Consider the following 27,357-nt stretch of genomic DNA (forward strand, 5'->3'; position numbering starts at 1 on the left):
TTTCTGGGCTTTGCTAATTTCTTCCTCTGTTTCATTTGAAATTTCAGTGCGGAGGCCGCTCCATTGACTGCTGTCACAAAGTAAGGCACGATGTGGTTCTGGTGGACTCTGGAAGCCCAGAAAGCTTTTGAACAGCTAAAGCATCACTTGACCTCCACTCTGGTCCTGTGGTGTCCAAACTCCACACTGCCAGTTATAGTGAAGGTAGACATCTTCAGTGTCAACGTAGGAGTGGTCCTAGGTTCATAGCATCTTATATAGAACATCAGTTTAGTACCATATATATCACATCCCCCTCCAACTCTGCTGCTACTTCTCAGACTGTTGTGCTCCCGAACTCCAACTCCCAGATTTCAGAGGAGGATCACATGGCTCAGACCTCACAGGCACCAGCCTATCCTAGATCAGCTTTACCTGATTACTGATTCTCCTCCTGTGTCTAGCCCTATATATATTGTTTGTTTGCCCTTACTTCCTTGCCAAATATTGCCCCAGTTGCACTGAGCATACTGAGCATTGTTTACCTGCCTGTCCTGTCTTTTTTATGACCTGAATTTTGATGCAGTTTTTGCCTTTTTCTACTGTTTTGTCTTCTCTGGTTTTTGACTCTTCTTGTGTTTGTTGACCTTTCAGTGGATGTCTTTTGTAGCTTTTTTACGCTTTCTAAGTTTTGACCTTCACCTGTTTAATCACTATGAGTTCGGATCTCCCTTTGCCATTAAAACCTCAAAACTGGTTTTTATCTGCCAGCGTCTGATTTGTTCTGACTCGTTAGAACATATTAGTGGTTAGTAGTAGTTAAAATATAAGATAGCTATTTGAATTAGTGACAGCCATCAGGATATAAGGGCAGTTTATTCAAAGAGTTCTTTTTCAAAAATCGATTACAGCTTTAAAGTGTTCTATAAATAGCACAGGCATTCTGAAAATTTGCTAGGAATTTTTCCATAATAATGTAATCCTAGTAATGCTAGGAATGCTTGAAGCTTAACTCCTACAACCCTAGGGTAATTTTGCATAATTGTTTGGTATTTTGGTCATTTACCATTACAAAGTATTTATATGAAACACTCACACATATATTGTTATTTTCAGGAGACCCTAGGCTACTCAGATATGTCATTATTTGACATGTCAATGCTAACAGAACTTTGCTATCTTTATAAATTTGGCCATTTTGATCAAAAATGTACTCGGCATCTGCTATATGCTTTTTGCCTACACAGACATTGAAAATAGTTGTCAGTTCATGTACCTTTTCAGGAATTGTTAGACTAGAGTGTTTCTGAAGTAGAAAATTAAAAAATTTTGGTTTGTGGTTTATAATATTATTTATTATTGAGTAAAAATAAATCATTTTCAAATCGTTTTCATTGATTTTCTGTCCTCTTGGATCCATGCTGAGTGCTGAAGTTTTGATATCCAGCAAGGCAGGCCTTGGAATATCTTGTTCAGTACACACAGTATTACTAAACATACACAGTCATACAGAGTAATATAGAATTGCACCCTGGATATATTATTTGTGAACTAACCCTGACCTTTACAGTCTCCAGTGCAATAGGGTGTACATTCTTGTTCCTTATCTGTTGTGTTAGTTTGACTAATTGCAGTATGCAGGGTAAAGGAAAGGGGCCCTAGTGTCCGTTTTCATTTTTTTCTTTTTTCTAGGAATTCTTACATAATCTCTTCACTCTGCCCCAGCCCAGCTGCACATAACATGCATGTGCAGACAAACACATCACACACTCACATGCAGGACTTTTCCCAAATTCCAGCCATGTTTTTACAGTACTTATTTTCCCTTGATTTTATGAGCTGGTTGATAGGAATTTTTCTTTTCTTGCTGCTTGTCGACATCATCAGGAATAAAAATCCATCTAATTTTCCACCAGGACCTCGTCCTCTGCCGTTTGTGGGAAATATCTTCACTGGGCTTGACTTCAAAACCATAGACAAAGTAAGTTAAACCTATAAACTCTAAAAATGCATCAGATGATCCACACTTTAATTCTGCAACCTCATAACTACATAGCTTTCATATTAGTTTCACAGTAGTTGCTGAATAACATTGCAATTACTGCATAAACAACTGTCACATGAACAACTATAAGAGATTTAAAAATGTATTTGTTTATTATTACTTTAATTGCACTGAATCTGCTGGACAGAAAAAAGTAAAGCTTGTGTGCTGAAAAAGGCTGAAACCTCCTTAGATATGCTAGTTTAAGCAATAGAACTACATTTTGTATTCAGTAAATGTGTAGGAAAGTGAGTTTGTATGTGAAAGAAAAAAATCAAACTTTGAATCAACAAAGGTTTGCTGAATTTGATACATTTATTTTATGTTTTATATGTTAAATACAGCCAAAAAAATATAAAATGTGGGCTAAAATTTGCTCACTTTATTCACTTACTTTCACTTAGGAAATCTCCAAAACATCATTAGAGTAGGAATGTACATATGAATGTATATGTCTTTTACATGACTATACGTGTGTTTTTCCTTTTATATTCAGTGAATACAGCTGTGTATCTACCTTAAGTGGAAAGTAGTGTGAGAATTTGATCCCTGTGTGTAAATGAGGATAGAAGATGTCACAGAGAGGACAGAGTTGCAATTAGAAAATCAACAAAACATGTCATTTGACCAAACTTTTGCACACCACTGTATATCATACATGTTGCTTTGCTGCATTCACTGCCCTTGACTTCTGTACAACAAAAAAGTTGTCATTTTTTGGAGTTGTTTTTATGAGAATTACTTTGTGATTTCAGCTCGCTGAGGAGTATGGGGAGGTTTTCAGCCTGAGATGGGGCAGTGAGAAAATGGTGTTTATCTCTGGATACAAAATGGTAAAGGAGGCCCTCATCACTCAGCTGGACAGCTTTACTGACCGTCCTATCGTCCCTCTGTTTCATAAAGTCTTCAAAGGACTTGGTACGTAAAGGCATGACATATGATCAGAGGTGGATAAAGTACAATAGTTCTATACTTTAGTAAAAGTAAATGCACTCTTGGTAAAATACTAGTTTAGTAAAAGTATAAAAGTACTTCCTTGTGCTTAAATAGTAAAAGTAACTACTCTGAAGTATCAAGTATTGTTAAGTTACAATAGGCCAGATTATTTATTAAACTTGGTGGTCACAGCGCTACGACACAACGTTTGCAGCTCCTTAAATAAGAGCTATTCATAAAGTCAGTGTGGCAGTGATTAGTACACCAGTGTCTTTTAACACTGCTGTATTTTCACTCCTGTCCTAGACAAGAACCTATCAGAATGTAAACAAGGTCATATACATTAAAGACCTATAAAAAAGACCAACATTTTTAGAAATAAAGCTACAAAGACGTGCTGCTGTTTAGTAAAGAAAGTTTGTTTATGTTGTTGTTTTTTTTTTTTAATGATCTAAAAAATTCTAATTATAACAACATCTTAACGTTCAGCTTTAAATGGAGGAATTACATTTTAGCATGTAAGATTTAATTTCTCATTGGTAAGAATCCAAACCTTTTTCAATATCATTACATTTTTTAACAATTTTTACTGACAAAGTTTAACATTTGGTATTTTAATTATAATTAAACTGACATGCTAATTACTAATTGACATCTAATTGCTATGGAAAGCTGTTTTAGCTTTTAATTCATAGTTTGTCTTGATCTCAGAAATTCAATATACATGTGAAAATTAAATTTAAACTAGTTTATGTTTAACTCTTGATATCAGGAATTTGATTGGCACATGTGAAAATTAATGCACTTGTAAGTATTAAAAATCAATTAGTAAAAATGTACTTTTGACTAGTAAGAAATAAATTCTTATTATGAATTCTTACTCCTGTACTGTTACAACAATGGTTAGAAGGTTTACCATGATGAAATGTGTTTTCAAACCTGCCTTTTAAATACACTGGTTAATCAGCTGAGTGTGTGTAAAACACGCTGGTAATCATAATTTATGAATGAGCAAATATGTTTCCGCCACACTGTTTGCTCTTACCATCATGGTAAATCTGGCGCTGCATTATATGAATATGGCCCAGCATGTCTACTTGTGTCTGGGTAGGGATGCATCAATACCATTTTCTTCAGTAGGAGTAGATATTTTTAGTACTCGCCAATATCAAGTCTGATACCATACTGAGTAACCTACTCAGAGTAAAGTGAACAGTTAAATCATTAAAATCTACCTGCTTTTAAATGAAGTGCTTTAACTAGCTATGCTCCATTTAGGACTGTAACTAGGATCAAAACTTTAGTAGAAATATGACCTACATCTCATAGTGGATCAAATAACTGTCGAATATGAGTCTTACACCAACAACAAGCTTCTCTTTTAGTCCTTTTTTAAACAAATCATTGCTCATTTTTATCCATTTATAACTGTTATGCACCTTTTCCTTTTTTGTTCCTTCCTCATCCCTCCATTCTTCCATAAACTGCTAATACTGTTCCATAAACTGATTATTTGACTCCGACCCTGTTTAGGTTTATTTAAATAATTATTTGACTATTTATTTTTATATGTTTATTTTCAGCTGGAAATACATGTTGAAACATATACTAAATCAAGTGATAGTTTCAAATTGATTTTTATTTCATTTACCTCTCTCTCTCTCTTTCTCTCTCCCTCATCTCTCTCATCTCTGTCCTCACTGATTACTGTAAAAGCTCACATTAAACATATATTATAAAAGCCTCTCTGTACTAAACCCCAGCTACTGAGAAAGGTAGTCGTTTGTACAGTTAATGAGATAAAATACAGCCAAATGCTACTTGTTTGCTACATGATACTATACCATCCATATCTAGTCAGCAGTGAACATTCTTATGCCAGTTGTAGTATGTTACGTGTAGGGAACAAAATACAGGTTTAATTTATCATCTAATGACTAATATAGCCACATACAGAGCCTGTAGCCTAAACTGAGCAGCTACTGGAACTAGCCTAAAGCATGCTGATTTAGCTAGCAACGTGTGAGCACTCCAAATAAATAAATGCACTTTACAAGCATAATATGTAAATTATGCTAATAAACTCTTACATTTTACCATAGTAATGTTTTATATTAGTCTTACAGCATGTGTTCTGCATATCTGAAAATCTCAAGAAGTCAAAGTGAGCCTGGTACTCAGGGCTGTGTAGCATCTCATACAGAGATGAACAGAGTGGGCAGTTGTGAGCTGAGAACCAGTCACTGCTCACTGTGTAGTTTCATCGCTTTTTCCACATTTTTGCCACGCTGCACACAGAGTACCGAGCAAACACTGAGAAACTAAGCTGTGCTGCTAACACTGTGCACTGAAGCTAAATCCAGGCAGTGATTTATATGGTAGGGCAATATGCTCTCTGTATAACCTATTTCACAAAAAATCACCATATTAAAGTTTAAACTTCATAATTATATTCAGCAAAGTCACCATAGATGGACTTGTCTGTGCAAATGTCGACTTTTTTCCTATGTTTTGCTAACCTACGTGTGTTCACCTGTACTTGGGAAGCGGTTGTGATTACATTTGTGTGTGTGTGTGTGTGTGTGTGTGTGTGTGTGTTTAAAATGGACTAAAAGTCAGTGAATTCCTGTTGGGAATATACCAAGGCAGAATGTTTCAAGTGACTGATGGTTTTGTGTCCAATTGTCACTGTGTGACAATGTGAGCAAAGCCTCGTTCACTGGGATCTCACGTTTCACGCGCATTTCATCTAATTTCTCTCACACATCATCTGAGGATGCACTGATACTTTGAAATGTTGTGCAGGTGTCGCCCTCAGTAACGGGTACGTGTGGAAGATGCAGAGAAAGTTTGCCAACACTCACCTGCGGCGTTTTGGTGAGGCAAAGAAGAATCTTGAGCTGAGTATCCAGCAGGAGAGCGTCTTTCTGTGTGAAGCTTTCAAAGAGGAAAAAGGCAAGTGGTCAGTTCAAGATGTATTAGGCTTGTTTCATGCATACTGCCCTCTGCATGGCGGGAATGCTGCAGAACACCTTGCTTTTCATTTCAGTGCTCATGTTAACAGGTTAGAGCTTTTAAGCAGAGCAGCAGATTAGACAAAAGAAGATCAAAAAAAAAAGATCAAATTAAAAACCTAAAAAAACATGAATTCTTCAAATCCTGTCCATTATACAATAAAATACTAACCAAACATTTTATGCTGTGTCCACGTTTTCCTGTTGGTCTACTAGGCTTGAAAAGCTAGTGAGGATAAACAAAAGTATCATTCTCTTTTATGAATCATATTTTATTGAGTAAAGTAACTAATTCAATTTTTTAGCTTTTTTATACAATTTTTTTATCCTGCAGCAAACACTGTATGCATGAATGATCAACTTGTGCCAGCCGTAGAAGTCACACTGCTACATCACTCATATCATACAGAGGTAGTTTGATGAAACAGGCCTTAATTAGCACACTTGACAAGTTTGCAGGAGGTGTCCAGGCCTCCTGAGTGGCGCAGTGGACAAAAGCTCGCCAGCACAAATTCCAATGATGCCAAAGCCATCCGTGTCAGGGAGAGCACAATAGGCCCTGCTGCTCTCTCTGGGTGTGAGGGATGAACTTGTGTCCTTCTATCTTTCTGTGCAATGTTAGCCAGTTAGCAGCATCTCCTTGTTCACACAACAGAATTGGAAAGTTTCTGCTTACTTCCATGTGCGCTGAGCTTTCCAATGACTTTGCGTAAGCGGCAAGGTGAAAAAATGTGGTGTCTGGCTTCATGTGTCTTCACGTGGAGGAAATGCACTAAAATAATGTTGCTTTGAATGTATATGATTCAAATGTGTCAAAACGGGTGCAGAGGAATAAAACACTTTACAACAATTACTGCCAAAAAGCAACCCAAAGAACAATATAAAAGTACCTTTTTGTATGTAGTTCATAGTATTTTATGTTTACCCTATGTAACATAAGTTATTATTGATTGAAATATGACAATGTTACGGGACGGCGGGGAGGCGGACCCAAGTGCAGAAATGGAAACAGAAAAAATGATGGGAAAAAATGAGTTGTTTGTGACACTGGGTTGTGGATCCGAAACATGCACATGAGGTGACCCAAAGCCAGGTTCGAACCGGCGATGTATTGATCGGCGCCTTGCCACTGCGCCACTGAGGAGCACAGGTAACTACTGGCAATAACACCTCAAGGAAGGGGGAAAAGAAAAGGCGGGAAAATGACGAACGGCAAACAAAAGAGACGCTGAGAGCAGCGTGCTCAAACAAAGGCTGAACTAGAGAGGCGAGAGGACAGATAATAGGAAAAACAAAAAACACTTCCACTCCAAAAACGAAGGGAAGGCAGACCTCTTCTTTTCCTTTTTTTTTATTTATTTATTTATTATTATTTTTTTATTTATTTTTTTTTGGCTTTAAGCCGCTTTGGGACAGTTTCTTTTCTCAGCCCTCTTTTCTTTTCTTTTTTAGTTTTGGGGCAATTTCTCTTCTCATTTTCCTTTTTAGTTTTGGGGCAGTTTCTTCTCTCAGCCCTCTTTTCTTTTTCTTTTTTAGTTTTGGGGCAGTTTCTTCTCTCAGCCCTCTTCTCTTTTTCTTTTTTAGTTTTGGGGCAGTTTCTTTTCTTTTCTTTTCTTTTCTTTTCTTTTCTTTTCTGACACTAAGTACCGTACCGGTCACCCCTCTACAAAGGTGTGACAAACACCACTGTTTGCCTTGACCTTAAGTAGAGGAGTCCGCAGGTGTGTCGCGTTGGGCCTAATCAGCCCGCGGACTTCTGGGAATTGGAGTTCCCTGAAGTTATGGCCCTGTGCCGCGGTCGCCCTCTGCTGGCAGCAGGCGGCGCAGGCTGGACACCCTGCCGCCGTCGCCCTCCGCCGGCAGCAGGCGGGGCCGGCTGAACCCTTACAGACAAGTGATGGCAAACGTTTTAACAGTATAGTATAAGAAGGAGGGTTTTACATAGACTCATTCAAGTAATGTCTGTGATGTGCAGTGATTAAAAAGTCGTTGAAATTGCAGTTTTTGTTATGTAAAGCCATAAAATAAGAGAAGTGATGTCAGACTTTGTCATGTTAAATCTTTAATGTAACCAACTAAACTGGAGAGAAAAAACATAATTAAATCATATAAATAAATAAACACAATACGCTGGTTGCATGAACGTGCACAGTTTTATAAATAGACTGTGTTCAAAATGATGTCCGTCTGCCATCAGTGAAAGTCATTCTGAATAAACCCAAACAAAATTAGCTGTTCCTAGCATTTTCAGGATTCCAGTATTCTGGGATAACTATGGTCCATGAGGAGCTGACAAAATATCTACAGAGTCTTACTGTTAAAAGGACGGATAAGGAGAATGGTATAAAAGATTATAAAAAGCATTGGCTGTACTTTAGAGCACTGTGAAGACTGACATCAGTATGTGTAAAAATGTGGCACCACAGGGACATTGCCAAGGTCAGAAAAATCCTAAAAAGTTGATGACAGAACAAAAGTAAATGAAATGTATCTGGGAGGCCATCAAGAGGCCTAAAGCAAGGTTAAAAAAGCTGGTGGAACGTCAAGCACAAACTAGCAGAAAAATGGAAGATATTATTCATAAAAAGGCCATCCAAGTCCATCTGAAGTCTTCTAAAAATACAATAAAATACAATAAAATACAACAAAAATTACATCGATTACAACTTAAATTGAACTCTTAAAGATATGTTCTGCATAATTCACCCTAATTTCTGACTTTACATTCAAAATGAGTATACAGACTTTTTATATCCACTGTATTTATATAACTTTTTCCCCATACAGGTCCTTTTGACCCTCAGTTCTACCTGAACAACGCCGTCTCAAACATCATCTCTGCTCTAGTATTTGGACATCGCTTTGAATATCATGATGAGCGTTTCCTTACTGTCTTGCGACTGGATGCTGAAGCCATCCTATTGGCAGGTTCTGTACGGGCTCAGGTCAGTAGGTACAGTGTGTTCTTAGTTCTTAGAGCCCATTTTTGTTCATAGTTTGGAACAGTTCATCCTTATATTAGTGTTCTCGTTACAGTGTAGAACCCAAATGGAATAAAAATATATGTACATATGCACCAGTCAGCCACTTCATTAAGTACACCTCCTTGTATCTACACTCTTTGTCCAATTTATGAGCTTCACTTACCATATAGGAGCACTTTGTAGTTCTACAATTACAGACTGTAGTCCATCTGTTTCTCTGCATACACCCTTTTCTTCAGTGGTCAGAACCCCCACAGGACCACCACAGAGCAGGTATTATTTGGGTGGTGATCATTCTCAGCCCTGCAGTGACACTGACATGATGGTGGTGTATTAGTGTATGTAACTACATTTGTAACTACAAGTATACAGCATCCCTGGATTAGATAAATACATGAATTTCTTCAAGAAATGACTCCAAAAGGCAAGAGAAGCACAAATGTGATAACTGTAGCTGTGGATGCCACAGTACTGCTCCTGCGTTTACAGTGAAGGGAAAAATACATAATAAACAACTTTTTATATTACTTTATCATATAATCAGATAATCAGCAAGGAAAATGATAATTATGTTATTCAACTATAGATCAGTTAAACAGATGTGAGAAGCAGTAGCATATGAAAACCAAAAATCCAATCGATATTTAAAATATCAATATTTAAATATCAGAATTCAACAATTACAGCAGAGATTTTTTGTGAAATAATAATAATAATAATAACAAAAAGAAAAAATACTATAAATGTCCTACTGGCACTCGGTGCTGACAATCAATGTCTATTAACCCCTTAACAATCCAGGTTTATTTCATACAAAGACTTATTATTCAGTAACTACAGGGACTTCAATGCAAACTAATGGAGCTATTCTTAGGTTATAGAAGTGTGTAATAAAACTTTGGTTGGTAACTAAGCCTAGTTAAGGGGTTAATCTTCACCAAGATTCATCACTTCTTCATCTTGTCATGTCTCTCTCTGTAGCTGTACAACGCCTTCCCACGTCTCTTTGACTATGTTCCTGGCCCTCACCAGAAGATTTTTGCCAACTATGGCAAAATTGTAGATTTCCTAACTGATGAAATCAGAAAGCACAAGGAGGAATTTGATCCCTCAGACCCACGGGACTTCATAGACGCTTACCTGGTAGAAATGGAGAAGGTTTGTTTAAGATGGGTCATATTAGCAAAATCCATATTTTTTTGTATATACATATAACGTTATTACTGTCATACACAATATGTAATACTTCTCTATTCAAATCTTGTAGAAAAGCAGTGACCCTGAAGCTGGCTTTAACATTGAGACATTAGTAGTGGCTACACTGGACATGTTTGAGGCAGGGACAGAAACTGCGGCCACAACAATACGGTGGGGTCTTCTCTTCATGATGAAATACCCAGAGATACAGAGTGAGTACATACAGAGTATAAACTATGGTAAACATGTTTCAGTTTAGGTTACAGGACTATTTGTTTGTTATTGTTAGTTACATAATTATTTACATTTACATTCACTTTATTTTCTGCATTAAATAATTCAATTCTGTGATTCTGACTTTTTCTGTTTGTTTTGAAGTCAAAAACATGTAAAGTGTACTTTTTCTTTCTGCAAATCAAATCTGTATGTTCAACAATAGCTTTTCCCCCAATTCTAATCAAAACAGCCCTTTTCAACTTATAAACACAAAGGAGGGACCAACTGTAAGTTTAAAACCATTGAGCTTTAACAGATTTTCTTCATTTTCTGTGAACTATGAGTGAGAAATAATTAAAGAAAATGTTGCTGGTTTCAAGCATTCCCACCCCCAACACACAGGGTTTGGGATATAATTAAGATTTAACACTTTCATTAGAAGTTGTCTGAAATAGGCTCACATTCCCAGCACATACAGTTCTATAAAAAAATATTTGCCACCTTCCCAAATTTCTTGGGGCAAAAGCTTGTGGAGGACAAAGATCCAAAGCACACAAGCAAGTCCACCTCTGAACAGGCTCATGGCTCAAAAGGAACAAAATTAAGATTTTGGAGAAGGCCAACTCAAAGTCCTGACTTGAATCCCACTGAGATGCTGTGGCAAGACCTTAAACGGACAGTTCATGCTCAAAAACCCTCCAATGTAGCTGAATTAAAACAATTCTGCAGAGAAATGTGGAACAAAATTCCTCCACAGTGAAAAAGACTTAGTTATTGCAAACAATTGATTCCAATTGTTGCTGCCAAAGGTACTTTTTCACATGAATGATATGTTTTAAATAAATCTGTATCTTCAAGAAATGAAGTGATCATTTAAAATCTGCATTTTGTGTTTACTCCGGTTATCTTTATCTTCTATTAACATAAGCTGGATGATCTGAAATTCACAAAAAAGAAGAAATCGGGTGAGGGGCAAATACTTTTTCACAGTACTTTATGTAGAAATGTGTATAGGCCCTGTACATTACTGACAGCTGTACTTGGGGATCAGACTGATTTTGTAACAGCTGTAAGGTGTGTAATAAAATACATACATACATACATCCATCATCTAAACCGCTTATCCTTCTGGGTCGCGGTGGGGTGCTGGGCGGAAGGCAGGATACACCCTGGACAGGTCGCCAGTCCATCGCAGGGCAGACAGACATACACATTCACACCTAGGGGCAAATTTAGCATGTCCAATTGGCCTGACTGCATGTTTTTGGACTGTGGGAGGAAACCGGAGTACCCGGAGGAAACCCACGCAGACACGGGGAGAACATGCAAACTCCACATAGAAATGACCCTGGTCACCCGGCCGGGAATCGAACCCAGGCCATTCTTGCTGTGAGGCGACAGCGCTACCCACTGCACCACCGTGCCGCCCGTGTAATAAAATCTGTGCATAAATTTAAAGAGTCACTTGAATTACTGTGCCGCTCTCAGTCTCACAGGTAGAGAGTATAATGAGAACAATAGTTTACATTTATATTACACTGTTCATGTTTACATTAGTTTTATTATTTAATAATATTTAATGCCTTTTTTCTGTGTTTGTGTGAAGCACTTTGCCGCTGTGTATGAAGAGCACTATTTAAAAATCAATGCTTGCCTTGTTGCTGTTCACACAGAGAAGGTACAAGAAGAGATAGACAGAGTGATTGGGCAGTCACGTCAACCCAGCATGGCTGACAAACCCAACATGCCCTACACTGAAGCGGTCATCCATGAGATCCAAAGAGTAGGCAACGTTGTTCCTCTGGGTTTCCCTAAAAGTGCCAGTAAAGATGTAACACTGGGAAGATACTTCATACCAAAGGTTTGACATTAAGTAGTAAAAAAATCTAAACATAATAAGACATGCTCCAAAAATGTGTCAGTGCTGATTCCTGCCTTTCACTCTCTAATAGGGCACTGCAGTGACCACAAACCTGTCATCTGTGCTTAATGACAAGACCGAGTGGGAAACCCCAGACACCTTTAACCCAGGACACTTTCTTGATGAACAAGGCCAATTCCGCAAGAGAGATGCCTTTCTGCCCTTTTCAGCAGGTGAAACAAATGTATAATAAAAAACAGTAATGACATTTTAGAGAACAAATACAGCATCTCCTTTTGGTTCTACTGTTCTACAGGTAGGAGGGTGTGTGTAGGGGAACTGCTGGCACGTATGGAGCTCTTCTTGTTCTTCACCTCTCTGCTACAACGCTTTACATTCACCCCTGGCCCGGGAGAGAAGCTGAGCCTGGAGGGCCAGATGGGTTTCACGTACGCCCCCAGCCCCTATTGCATGTGTGTGATTCCACGCTGAGTTTCCATACACAAAGATATGAGATATGAAGAAAGTGGAGGATTTTTCAGAGAATGCTGCATCAAGAATACAAACTAGGCAGATATATATATAACCTGTACTGCAGATATATATATATATATAACCTGTACTGAAAAGGGCATGGAATAGGCATGTATATAAAAGGGGGCTAAAAAACGTTTTGGACAATGCATATGCAATTCTTTCTTAGTATCGTCTCATGGTTCACCTGTCTTGTAAGCTGCCTGTGTAAATCATCTATTTGATAAATTCTGTGTACATTACTGAATTACATAAAAGGCTTTTATGGCAATGCAAGAACAAATGTATAAGTATGCTATCATTTAAAAATTTTAGCATGCTGTGCTGCTATTGGCCCATACAAAATAAACAAAGTAAGATTGTGTTTGATATCAAGTCTGTCTAACAGCAATCTGTGGAAGCTCTCTCACACATGGAATGTCGTTTTGTTTTGTTTTTTCTTGAAAAGTGTTCAACATGTTATGTAACACCATTACATAACACATTCACCTTTTGCTGCCCTGAGAACTCTCTTCCTGTTCACCGTGGGAAACCTCGGCTACTTCAACCAGCCATGTCTTACAACATGCACTGTATCATGCAGCTGTGAGAAGCCACTTTTCATTGGTTATTTATAACGCACTAATTATTCTCAGTATGATTTACCATTTGTCTCTTGCTGTCTTGAGACACACAACATTCTGTTTCATGTTGCTATGCAGCATGTTTATATGCATATATAGACCGATCAGGCATAACATTATGACCATGTCCTTGTTTCTATGCTCATTGTCCATTTTATCAGCTCCACTTACTATATATGTGCACTTTGTAGTTCTACAATTACAGACTGTAGTCCATCTGTTTCTCTGCATACTTTATTAGCCCCTTTTTACCCTGTTCTTCAGTGGTCAGGACCCTGATGGACCCTCACAGAGCAGGTACTATTTGGGTGGTGGATCATTCTCAGCACTGCAGTAACACTGACGTGGTGGTGGTGTGTTAGTGTGTGTTGTGCTGGTACGAGTGGATCAGACACAGCAGTGCTGCTGGAGTTTTTAAACACCTCAGTATCACTGCTGGACTGAGAATAGTCCACCAACCAAAAATATCCAGCCAACAGCGTCCTGTGACCACTGATGAAGGACTAGAGGATGACCAACACAAACTATGCTGACACACATGAGCTGCTGTCTCTGAGTGTATGCAGTGTTTAAAACTCCAGCAGCACTGCTGTGTCTGATCCACTCACACCAGCACAACACACACAAACACACTGCAGTGTTACTGCAGTGCTGCGAATGATCCCACACCCAAATAGTACCTGCTCTGTGAGGGTCCATGGGGGTCCTGACCACTGAAGAACAGGGTAAAAGGGGGCTAAGAAAGTATGCAGAGAAACAGATGGACTACAGTCTGTAATTGTAGAACTACAAAGTGCACCTATATAGTAAGTGGAGCTGATAAAATGGACAGTGAGCATAGAAACAAGGAAGTGGTCATAATATTATGCCTGATCAGTGAATATAGTAACCCGATAGCTTGATTACTGTAATTAAAAATTAACATTTAAAAGCCTATATCTGTCCTTGAGAGCAAGTCTTCTCCCCTTTCAAAGCCAAAAACAAAGGTAGAAAACATCATCATCATCGGTTTTCTGCGAATTTGGTACTTACAGGGCTCTTTTATGAAAGAAGCTGCCATGGGCTTTGAGAAAGTGTCAAAGCAGACATCTAACGCTACTTCAGTGCATGGAGTCTTTACAGGTAAGACTTAAATAGACCATAAATGTATTTCATGCCTGCAGTGACTATATGCTTTTGCTTACAATAAGTTTCAGGTTTTTAAGATTGCTGAGTGGTCAAATCAGCTGTTCAATATAACTTTCATGTCGTCTTCATTTGTGTGTGCCTGCTGTGGCAGTAACCTGTGTTTTTGGCTTCAATAAGTATTTTATGTTTGTACATCTTTAACTTTGTACATTTCACTTTGTACATGTCAGCTGTCTGATTTTAACTTAGTTTTGATGTCTTCTCTGGGTAAAAGTTGTGTCTGTGGTGAACTGTGGCATGCTTTACAGTGAAGGTGCCGCAGTGTTGGTTGTGTTTGTGTAGGTTGTGTAGGAGATTGTCGCTGCTCATTTGTAGCTATTTTATTATTTGTAATCTGGTATAAAATGAGTTTCATCTTGTTATAGACACCAAAACAGCACCACATTGAATTGTGAGATGTTTCTCTCTGAATGCAGTGTTGGTTTAGTTGTGTATGCCATAGTTTTGAAAGTAAGTGAAGCCTTTTTTTGTATTGTGTGTGTGTGTGTATATGTAACATCCTGGCCTCCCGCTTGGCCACCACTGGTCACCAGGAGGAGGAAGAGAGCTGCACCTGTCTGATTAGGGCTGTCAAGCACCATACTTAAGTGGAGCTCCCACACAGATGTCTGATGAGTCTTGATTTCACATGTTGTTTAATAGTGAGGAATGGAGAGGAGGGGGTTAACATATAAAGTTTACCATGCTATACTATTTTAATAGATTTAAATATTAAAACATATGATATTTCTTGGTCAATGTTCTAGTTCTTCAAGCCACTTTAAGCTAGTGTAAGCTACTGTCCAGGTTTAGCATTTAGCTGTAACCATCTCTCTATGAGGAAATGTGAGGGAATTTAGTTACAGATTTAAAACAGATTAAAGTTTAACAGCGCTTTAGATTCCATAAAGTAAAAGTGACAAACAGAGAAAACTCAGTGCTTCCATACTGAGTGATCTTTAGCATACAGCAACACACAGTTCTGTGTGAATGGCCAAAACTAATATGATGCATCACTAATATTTTGGGTTGGGCAGTGGTGCTCAGTGGGTCACACTGATAGGTTCAAATTGTTCTGCGTGTCGCAACCAGTGGGGCAAGGGCAGGGTGGGCAGCCACCCTGGGATCCACTGCGAAGGGTGTCCCTCCAGGCTTGGACTGCCCATCAGGAGTACCGGGAGATTTTCTGCCTGGCAGTTTGACTTATTAGAAATTAATAAAATCTGCTTTAAAATGTATTGAAACATGACAATTTGGATTTTAGTGTGCAGTACTTAACATGAAATTAATGTAATACACTTTTTTACTTTTCATTTTGGATCATTTTCTGCAAGTAGCTATTTAATCGCAATCTTGTGTGCGTTGCATTTCAATGAAGCAAATACATTGTAAAGTGTAATAGAGATTTACCTTTATATTCTGGCACATAAACCGCATGTCCCCTATGGAAAAGTAATGTCATGTGTGCATTGCATTTCAATGTTTTCACTGTTATGACTGCATTTCAATGAGGCAAATCTGTTTGATTTACTGCATGGTGGAAAACAATGAAAGCAATGTAGCCATGCCTTAATTACATTTTAAAGTGGATTGTCTTTAATTCTGACACATATTCAGTGTTTCATTTCCTCATGCATTGTTTTTCAGTAAAGTGGTCAAGTGACGTGAAAACAATATAATAGAGGTTTTGTTTTTCATTTTTGAATGCATTTTTCATGTCACTTTGGAAAGGTAAGGGCAAATGTTCATTGCATTTCACTTGCATCCACTGTAGTGATTTGCTTTTCAACTTGGCATAAATTCCTCTCTATAATTCACTCAGTGCAGCTCAGTGCAGCTCAATGAAGCACTGGAGCTTGGAGGCTGTATCCTGACTGCCATGTATTTGAGTGGAGTTTGGCTTGCTGTTGAACTGTGTGCATATATACACACACGGAGAGCAATGTATTATAAGACAACTTGAGAAATTTGGTGTGAATAGAGACAGTAGGATATGCTTTTATAGAGAAAGTGTATAAAGTGTGTTGATTTTCTCTGTATGTGTCTGGTTTGGTAGTACAATGGCATATAAGAAAGAGGCTTGAGAAAGTGGTGCGTACTGCCTCCAAAATCATTGCAAACTTCCATCTGTTGCCTCTACATATGCTAGAAGAATGAAAATGAACACACCCAGCACAGTACCTTTTTAAACTGCTTCCTTCAAGCAAAAGGTTTCCAAGCACCTTATGTAGAACATCTCGATTTAGTAACAGCACTTACCCTTCCAACAGACTCCACTCCAGAACTTTAACCTTGTGTATTTAAAATTATAGTAAAGAATAAAGAATAGAGTAAAGAATCCAGGACAGTCACTTTTTTCAGAGCATTCATATCAGTGATAGTTATCAGGACATAAAGACAGTTTATTCAAAGAGTTTTTTCCAAAAAAAAACAAAAACAATACAGCTTTAAAGTGTTGTATAAATGCCACAGGCATAAAATTGTACCATGCTTGCTTGCAGTTATATTTCTTAAGTTGCACTGACTCAAATTAAGCATTTTTATTTTATTTTTCCATTTTAAAATGTTATGAAAGACAGTTTATTATTATAGGAAACACTATGGAGTCACTATGTGACTGTAGTGCCTTCAAAATGTATTTAAGGTTCGCTGTTGGATCTTAAGGTCATTTTTGTACATTTGAGGGTAGATCTAAATTGTTCGTACCTTGATGAATAAAACATGTACCTGTAAATTACGGGCACAATGTTTTTTTTCTAACAACGTGCCAGTAGCTATTTAACTAGCCTCATATGTTGTAAGTAAATTTTCCATACAATGAACAGTAATAGAAAATAAGTGAATATAAAATATATAAACATGCTTGGGTTACAGGTGTTTATATAGTTACCTATTTAGTTCTAGTTAGTTAAGTTGTTATGTGTCAGCTAGGCAAGTATGCTTACTGTAATTAGGTCAGCTAGAAACTGTATACTCACTACGTACTACTTCAGACTAGACTGCACCACTGTCTTAATTTGAGCAGTGAGTGCAAGTGTAAGCTATTTCTAATAATAATGTAGTGAGTGTGTTTCCTAGTTCATCATGTCTACTACTGCTCTTATTTTAGCATTAGCTGATTAATTTACATGGGTGTTCTTTAAAGGTAATTGGACATAAATTTGAAACAGATGTTGTGGAGGTTTTACTTTGGTAGATGACTTTTTCATATTTGGCAAAAATCAGCTGAGAAGCATCAGTGACCCTATGCTGAATTATGATACTAAAAATTCAATATTAATAATAAAATAATGAAATAATAATACTGATTTAGCTTCATATCTGCCCTAGCACTTCAATTTTGCACACTTGTAACCATGTAACCTACATAGCAGTGTCATAGTAGTTACTGAGTAATTGATAGTCATTGCTGAATAACTATAAGATTAATGACTAAATAATATACCTGTAGTTAAAGGGTTAAATTGAAAGAGTTGAAATAAAAGGAGCCATTTGTATCACTGAAGTATACACAGTATTACTAAACATGCAAAGTCAGTAATATATAATTGCACTCTGAATGTAATATTCAAACCCAGACCTTTCCAGTCCACAGTGCAGTAGGCAACACGTTAATGTTTCTTATCTACTGTGATAGTTTGACTTATAAACAGTAAGTTAGGTAAAGGAAAAACTGTTCCTTTTTTCTGGGAATCCAGAGAGATTTGCATAATCTCTTCACTCTGCCCAGCCCAACTGAATGTAACATTCACCTGGAAACAAACACACCACACACTCTACACACTCACAGACAGGACTTTCACCAAACTCCAGCCATGTTTTTACAGTACTTATTTTCCCTTGATTTTATGAGCTGGTTGATAGGAATTTTTCTTTTCCTGCTGCTTGTCGACATCATCAGGAATAAAAATCCATCTAATTTCCCGCCAGGACCTCGTCCTCTGCCGTTTGTGGGAAATATCTTCACTGGGCTTGACTTCAGAACTATAGACAAAGTAGGTTAAACCTTTAAACTCTAAAAATGTATCAGATGATCCACACTTTCATTCTGCAACCCCATAACTACATACCTTTCATATTAGTTTTATAATAGTTAAAGAATAATTTGCAGCATTTACTGCATTAAAAACTTCCATATTAACAAGAGAAGAAAATGTCTTTTTAAAAAAGGTCATTTTGAGGTTATTTGTTTGTTTAATATTACTTTTGTTATTACTATTTGTATCCAATCTGCTAGACATTAAAAGGAACAGCTGGTTTTCTAAGTCAGCACATACAAAAGGCTGAAACTTCCTCAAATATGCTAATTCAGGAAGTAGAATCAAATTTTGCAGTACTTACATTATGCAATTCATGTGTAGGAATGTGAGCTTTTAATGTGAAAGAAAATCAATGTTTTAATCAACAATGTTTTTTTGATTTTTTAAGAGAAAATAAGTTAAAATATGCTCTACAGAAAACACACTTCTGCACATTTAATACCAAATTACTGTTTATTTGCTGAGGGATATTGATAAAATAAAATAAAACACAAAATGTGGCCTGTTCCTGCGTTTTATATGTTAAACTGAGCAAAAAAATAAAAATGTGCTCTCAAATTTTATTTCAGTTTATTCTCTATAGAGGATGTGTTCACTTATTTCACTTAGAAAATGTTTTTTAGAATGTTTTTTTCGCTGTATTCACTTCCCTCGACTTCTGTACAACAAAATATTGTCATTTTTGTGGATATTTTTATTTAATGAGAATTTCTTCGTGATTTCAGCTCGCTGAGGAGTATGGGGAGGTTTTCAGCCTGAGATGGGGCAGTGAGAAAATGGTGTTTATCTCTGGGTATAAAATGGTGAAGGAGGCCCTCATCACTCAGCTGGACAGCTTTGCTGACCGTCCTATCATCCCCCTGTTTCATCCATTCTTCAAAGGACTTGGTACGTAAAGGCATAACATATGATCAGGGGTGGATAAAGTACAATAGTTCTGTACTTGAGTAAAAGTAGATGCACTCTTGATAAAATACTAGTTGAGTGTAAGTACAAGGAAATATATAAGAACTTCTTTGTAAATGTACTTAAATGTACTTTACTATGTCAGAGACTTCATGTCTCTGGAAAAAACATGGTAAAAGCGAAGAAAAAAGTCTCAGCTCTCGTTCATCAGGCGAAGTGGGTCATTTCTAACAGGCAAAGGGCTAAGCTAGGCGGCCACCACTTTCAGATATTAATGGAATTATTTGTGGCCAAATCAGAGACGGCAGTATACTACAAGCACAACTTTACTGAACTGCACTGCATTATCTTCTTTTACTTGACATTGGTTAAGCATTAACGCACAAACTATTTCTGTGCTTGCTTGCATGTCCACTTCAGTGTAAGGGGCAAAATTATTCAAATAAAAAGTAGCTGAAGGAAAAAAAAACAGCCTGGTTTAACTGTTTACTACAGTTACTTTCCACATGGTTTACTCATGTATAAATATCAATAGAAAACAGATTTGCACTTTTACGTAGTATTTTTTATTTTACCCCAAGTACCGGAGTATTGCACTTCATCCACCCCTGCAAATGAAAAAATCCATAGTAAAATCCATAGTAAATTGAAAAAAATAGGATTCAAAGCTAAAACTGTTTGCAATAAAATAAATTCAAACATATAGTTAGAATCTCAACATTTCACAACACTTTTCACTTATTAGGATTATAAACTTAACTTACTTAACTTACACATGGGAGGGGATTCACCAAACATTGAATCTGATGCAGGAAGAAAGGGCAGTTTTAAGTACAGGCCCAGTGAAATCTTCTAAAATCCTGCTGAAGCTTTTGTCTCTGTGTGTCCTCCTACAACAGCAGTTAGAAGGTTTACTATGATCCTCTGTCTAAAAAGATAAAAATGTGTTTTCAAACCTTTTAAATGTATTGTTTAATCAGCTCAGTGTGTGTATGTGTGATTTGTTGCATTGGTGACCAAACATGTTTGAAAATGTTAGAAAATTAATAATTTAACATACATCAGCTTCTTACCTCCAGAGCGGTTCAGGTTACTTTTTGTGGGACTGTGTTGTGTTCTAAATCGATACTGCCTTATTTAAATGTGATTATAGAGCCGTCATGCTTCACATCACACAAAGGCCAAACCACACAGGTAATCATTGTTTGTGAGTGAGCAAATGTGTTTCCACCACACTACTCGCTCTCATCGTCACAGTAAATGATGAGCTGTGTTTTATGAGGCATGTGTACTTTAGTGTGGGTGTAGATTACTCTACCCACCTCTACCTGCTACTTACTTTGGTGATTGATATTTTAGACAATCTGTTGACGTCCTATTAGTTTAGATTTTTTATGTTTTATCGACACACTAATGATTAATGCCTTATACTGTGGGATCTCACTTTTCACATGCATTTCGTCTAATTTCTCTCACACCTCATCTGAGGATGCACTGACACTTTGAAATGTTCTGCAGGTGTTGTCCTCAGTAATGGGTACCTGTGGAAGATGCAGAGAAAGTTTACCAACATATACCTGCGTAACTTCGGTGAGGCAAAGAAGAATTTTGAGCTGAGTATCCAGCAAGAGAGCGTCTTTCTGTGTGAAGCTTTCAAAGAGGAAAAAGGCAAGTGGTCAGTTAAAGATGTATGAGACATGTTGCTGTTCTTTTCAGTGCTCATGATAAGAGGTCAGAGCTTTCTTACAGGCTGTACAAGCAGAATTGCAGAATAGTCAAAATAAATCACCTCAGTTCATCTTAACCCTTGTGTGATATTTATGTTTTTGTTACTCTGTGGTCTGGTGGACCCACTGCATTATTGTTAATTAATACAGCCATAACAATTTAAGTAAAAATGTCAGATGTTTAAAATATCACAAGTGGCCAGCTTAGGGTTCTCTTTAGAAGCTGTAGCCAGTCAGCAGCCTGTCCGTGTTGACCACCCCTACACACAAATACACACACAGACACATACACACTAACAGCAGGCCATGTAGGAGGAGAACAGAGTGAAGGACACAGCACCTCCACACTTTTATTCTCTGTGGGTTCACCCCAACACCACATGTGTAATATAAATGTGTGTGGGGGGTGAACAGAGTGAAGGCACTGAAAATGTGTTATTTTATATGTTGTTCACAGAAAATGAGCAAAAGCCAAGGAATCTAAGGTTGAAATAATAATGAATCGCATCATTTTTCTTTTGGTAAACACTGAAAATAGGTCCCACAGACCCCAACACCACACAAGGGTAAATGAGCTTAGGCCCAGAGAAGGTGGAAGCATTTCTAGATCCTATATACATATGATTTCTTCTTTGCATGGTAGAGTTTTAACTTGCATTTATGGATAAAGCAACAAACTGTATTCACAGACAATTAAGTGTTTTTGGGCCACATGAAGTTATTTCCAATACAGAATCATGTCTGCTTTTAATACAGTGCTGCCTGAAGGCCTAATATCATGACCATCCAGTATTGTTTTTTGGCATTGCATACAGAGTTTCAGAGATAAAATTCCCAAGTTTTTTGTTATTGTACAATGAGAAACATTATTCATGCAGTCTTTCACAGAGTGGTGAACCTCCTCATGTTTACCACTCAAAGACTCTTTTTAGATCAAATCATGTTATTTACGTTTTTATAATTTTATAATTAAACTAATTAAACTGATGTTCCAACAACAAAACTTTTTTTATTTACATATTATATACATATTATATAGGCCTACAGCTGCCTGAATTACTGGCAGGTACTAACAGATAAAATATATTTTATATATTTTTAAAGATATTTTTCACAAAAAGGTCAAACTAAAGCTTTTGAAAAACTCAATAAAACACCTGAAACCATAGAATATGACTTGGCTCAAACTCAAAGCGTTTAATGTTTTACATGATTCACCCTAATTTCTGGCTTTACATTACAAAAAAGTGCAATAAGAGTATGTAGACTTTTTATATCCACAGTATTATATGACTTTTCCCCATACAGGTCCTTTTAACCCTCAGTTTTACGTGAACAATGCCATCGCAAACATCATCTCTGCTGCAGTGTTTGGACGCCGCTTTGAATATCATGATGAGCGTTTCCTTACTGTCTTGTGTTTGGACTCTGAAGCCCTCGTATTGGCAGGTTCTGTTCGGGCTCAGGTCAGTAGGTACAGTGTGTTCTTAGTTCTTAGAGCGCATTTTTGTTCATAGTTTGAAACGGTACATCTTTACATTAGAGTGTTCTTGTTACAGTGTAGAACCCAAAGGAAAGAAAACAGTATGTACATATGCACCAATCAGCCTCTTAATTATGTACACCTCCTTGTTTCTACACTCATTGTCCATTTTATCAGCTCCACTTACTATATAGGTGCACTTTGTAGTTCTACAATTACAGACTGTAGTCCATCTGTTTCTCTGCATACACTCTGTTCTTCCATGGTCAGAACCCCCACAGGACCACCACAGAGTAGGTATTATTTGGGTGGTGGGTCATTCTCGGCACTGCAATGATACCTACATGGTGGTGATGTGTTGCGCTGGTACAAGTGGATCAGACACAGCAGTGCTACTGGAGTTTTAAACACCAGGTTCACTAACTGCCCACTCCTACCTTGTTGGTCCACCTTGTATGTGCCAAACAGGAGACAGTAGCTCATCTGTTGGTGCACCGTTTGTGTTAGTCATCCTCTGGTCTGTTAGTGGACTATTCTCAGTCCAGCAGTCACACTGAGGTGTTTTAACTCCAGCAGCACTGCTGTGTCCATAATAATACTTTTTAAAAAGCAGAGTCCCTGAATTTGTTAAATCTATGCATTTCTTTGAGAAATTACTTCAAAAAGGCAAGAGAAGCACAAATGTGATAATGACCATTGCTATTCATGCAACAGTATTCTTCCTGCTTTTTAACTAAAGTGAAAAAATACAGAATAAACAATTAATTATACTGCTTTATCATACAACATATTGGCAAATGTATTACAGTGTAATTGAAATTATCCACTGGTTGCCTACTGCTGTGGTTACTAAACAGGTTACACTGTCATAAGGGTAGAAACATCACATATGATGAACTCCTGGGTTATGTGACTTGGAGTAACATTTAACACTCTTCAAAATGCTGTTTTTCCAAAATATTCCTTTAAAATATTTATTGAATATTAATTGTTTTATATATGAAAACCAAAATTGTATTTTTAAAGTGCAAGACAATTTATCAATATTTAACTATTACAACTGAGAGGTTTTGTGAAATAATAATGATTAAAAAAGAATAATACAATGTCCTAGAATAATGTCCTACTGGCATTTGGTACTGACAATCAGTGTGTTTAATTCATGTGTGTAAGTCATCATCACCGAGATTCATCACTTCTTCATCTTGTCATGTCCCTCTCTCTGCTTTCCTCTCTAGCTGTACAACGCCTTTCCACGTCTCTTTAACTTTGTTCCTGGCCCCCACAAGAAGATTTTTGCCAACTATGGCAAAATTATAGATTTCTTAAGAGATGAAATTAAAAAGCACAAGGAGGACTTTGATCCGTCAAACCCGCGGGACTTCATAGACGCTTATCTAATAGAAATGGAAAAGGTCTGTTTAAGATGGTTCATATTAGCAAAATCCACATTTTTTTATATATCGCTGCTGTCGGAGCAAAACCTTGTGACTCCATTTTTGTCATTTTTTTAGTTTTTGACAAAATTTGAAAATGTTTGTTTGTAAATTTCATGATGAATGGACTAACAAAAATGGACTTGGAAAAAAGTCTGGTTACATTGAGTTACATTAAAGGTAAAGTTTTCTGAAAAAGAAATTTATGTTTTCTTTCTCCTTTCCAAAGTTATCATTCTGGAGATACACTGTTTTGTTACGACAGTAGTGTTTAAAATCCCCATATTCATACACAATATGTAACACTTCTCTCTTTGAATCTGGTAGAAAAGCAGTGACCCTGAAGCTGGCTTTAACATTGAGACATTAGTAGTGGCTACACTGGACATGCTTGAGGCAGGAACAGAAACCGCGGCCGCAACAATTCGGTGGGGTCTTCTCTTCATGATGAAATACCCAGAGATACAGAGTGAGTACATACAGAGTATAAACTATGGTAAACATGTTTCAGTTTAGATTACAGGACTATTTGTTTGTTATTACATATTAACCACATTCTTACATTATTATTTACATTTACATTGAATTTATGTTCAGCACTAACTGATGCTATACCATTAAACTTATCTTGTTCCTGTTCACACAGAGAAGGTACAAGAAGAGATAGACAGAGTGATTGGGCAGTCACGTCAACCCAGCATGGCTGACAGACCCAACATGCCCTACACTGAAGCGGTCATCCATGAGATACAAAGAGCAGGCAACACTACTCCTTTGGGTTTCCCTAAAAGAGCCTCTAAAGATGCAACACTGGGAGGGTACTTCATACCAAAGGTTTGACATTAAGTAGTAAAAAAAAACTCAAACAATATATCCACAAATGCATCAGTGCTGATTCCTGCCCTTCACTCACTCACAGGGCACTGCAGTGACTACAAACCTGTCATCTGTGCTTAACGACAAGACCAAGTGGGAAACCCCAGACACCTTTAACCCAGGACACTTCCTTGATGAACAAGGCCAATTCCGCAAGAGAGATGCCTTTCTGCCCTTTTCAGCAGGTGAAACAAATGTATAATAAAAAAACAGTAATGACATTTTAGAGAACAAATACAGCATCTCCTTTTGTTTCTACTGTTCTACAGGTAGGAGGGTGTGTGTAGGGGAACCGCTGGCACGTATAGAGCTCTTCTTGGTCTTCACCTCTCTGCTACAACGCTTTACATTCTACCCAGGCCCGGGAGAGAAGCTGAGCCTGGAGGGTCTGATGGGTTTCATGTACGTCCCCAGCCCATATCGCATGTGTGTGATTCCACGCTGAGTTCCCATAGACAAAGACATGAGATACACAATATGGACAAAAGTATTGGGACACCTACACATTACACCTACAGGAGCTTTTATGATATCCCATTCTAAATCCCTAGGCATTTATATGGCGTTGGTCCCCCTTTGCAGCTATAACAGCTTCCACTCTTCTGGAAGCTTTCTACAAGATTATGGAGTGTATCTGTAGGAAATTTTGCCCATTCATCCAGAAGAGCATTTGTGAGGTCAGACACCTGGCTCGCCATCTCCGTTCTAGTTCACCTCGAAGGTGTTTGATGGGGTTGAGGCCAGGGCTCTGTGAGGGTTAGTCAAGTTCTTTCACACCAAACTCACCCAGCCATGCCTTTATGGGACCTTACTTTGTGCACTGGGGCTCAGTCATGCTGGGACAGAAAAGGGCCTTGCCCAAGCTGTTCCCACAAAGTTGGAATTGTATACAAAATGTTTTGGTATGCAGAAGCATTAAGATTTCCCTTCACTAGAACTAAGGGGCCTAGACCAACCCCTGAAAAACAACCCCACAGCATTATCCCTCCTCCACCAAACTTTACAGTTGGCACAATGCAGTCAGGCAGGTAATGTTCTCCTGGCATTCGCCAACCCCAAACTTGTCCATCAGATTGCCAGATAGTGAAGCATGATTTGTTACTCCACAGAATAGGTTTCCACTCCAGAGGCGGCATGCTTTACACACATGCTGAACTCAGTAACCAGGAGGGGTGTACCAATACTTTTGCCCATGTAGTGTATAATATAAGTGGAGAATTTTTCAGAGAATGCTGCATGAACTATACAAACTAGACAGGTATTCAGCAAGGGTAAACATCAAGATATGCTGACAAAAGGGATAAAGTTAAGGTTTGCACAAAAGTTTATTTCAGAAATGTTTTTAAGCTTTGAAAACCTTTTAAGTAAAAATTGCTGTTCATTTCATTCAACCTTGCAAAATTTAAATACTGTCCCACTTGAGTTTGTATAATTTACCTCAACAGGTTTTAAATGACATCTTTAAAGCTTACAGAACGACTGAACTGAGCTGAAATTCTTTATCTTTGAAATGTAATCTTGAGTCATTTTTAATTGTTCTTCTAATTGTATGTTTTGAACTGTAAAAATGTTGGATGTTGTGAATATTGCCTAAATAACCCAAGGATGTTGTCGATTAAGTTTGGTTTTTATTCTACAAAATAATATCGGGTTCAAGGAACTTGATTTCTGCATTTGTATTTTTATTGCAGCATGTTGTAACATTTTGATAATACTTTTTTTGAAAGCTACCTTTATATATTTGCATGTGTGGGACTTCATAACATGTGCATAAGCATTAAAAGATGTATATATAAAATAGTACTTGAATCAAATTCAAAATGGGTAAATAAATATGTTTAAAAAAACAATAGAATTTCTCAATTTCAACATTTGAAAATGTTGTCTTTGTACTATTTTCAATTAAATATAGGGTTTAAATGATTTGCACATCGTTGCATTTTGTTTTTATTTACATTTTGCACAGTGTCCCAACTTTTTTGGAAATGGGGTTGTATATATACACCTTCTCATTTATCTTCTCATTCAAGATTAATATTGAAGACATCAAAACTATGAGGGAATGCATATGGAATTATGTAGTAAACAAAAAAGTGTTAAACTAGTGTTAAACAAACTATCATGTATTTTATCCTTTAGATTCTTCAAAGATTCTTGTGCTTCGATGACAGCTTTGCACACTCTTGACATTTTCTTATTCAGCTTCATGAGGTTCTCAACTGGAATGGTTTTCCAACCGTCTAGAAGGAGTTCCCAGAGGTGCAGAGCACTTGTTGGCTGCTTTACCTTCACTCTGCGGTCCAACCCAGCCCAAAACATCTCCATTGGGTTTAG

General features: G+C 37.4%; 2 protein-coding genes across 2 annotated transcripts; both read left to right on the forward strand.

The window, feature by feature from the left end:
• The first annotated feature begins 1,682 nt into the window (after positions 1-1,682).
• On the forward strand, positions 1,683-13,136 carry LOC118815415 (cytochrome P450 2J2-like). The gene is made up of 9 exons (XM_036581523.1): positions 1,683-1,960; positions 2,779-2,941; positions 5,765-5,914; positions 8,761-8,918; positions 9,939-10,115; positions 10,225-10,366; positions 12,044-12,231; positions 12,323-12,464; positions 12,548-13,136. The coding sequence occupies exons 1-9, from the start codon at positions 1,721-1,723 to the stop codon at positions 12,721-12,723; spliced, it is 1,536 nt and encodes a 511-aa protein (XP_036437416.1). The 5' UTR covers positions 1,683-1,720; the 3' UTR covers positions 12,724-13,136.
• A 5,163-nt stretch (positions 13,137-18,299) lies between these two features.
• Positions 18,300-26,873, forward strand: LOC118815418 (cytochrome P450 2J2-like). Its single transcript, XM_036581526.1, has 9 exons — positions 18,300-18,550; positions 19,321-19,483; positions 21,020-21,169; positions 22,537-22,694; positions 23,950-24,126; positions 24,475-24,616; positions 24,794-24,981; positions 25,067-25,208; positions 25,293-26,873. The coding sequence occupies exons 1-9, from the start codon at positions 18,371-18,373 to the stop codon at positions 25,466-25,468; spliced, it is 1,476 nt and encodes a 491-aa protein (XP_036437419.1). The 5' UTR covers positions 18,300-18,370; the 3' UTR covers positions 25,469-26,873.
• Positions 26,874-27,357: the final 484 nt, after the last annotated feature.

This window comes from Colossoma macropomum, unplaced genomic scaffold (assembly GCF_904425465.1).
Source record: "Colossoma macropomum unplaced genomic scaffold, Colossoma_macropomum, whole genome shotgun sequence".
Taxonomy (NCBI): Eukaryota; Metazoa; Chordata; class Actinopteri; order Characiformes; family Serrasalmidae; genus Colossoma; species Colossoma macropomum.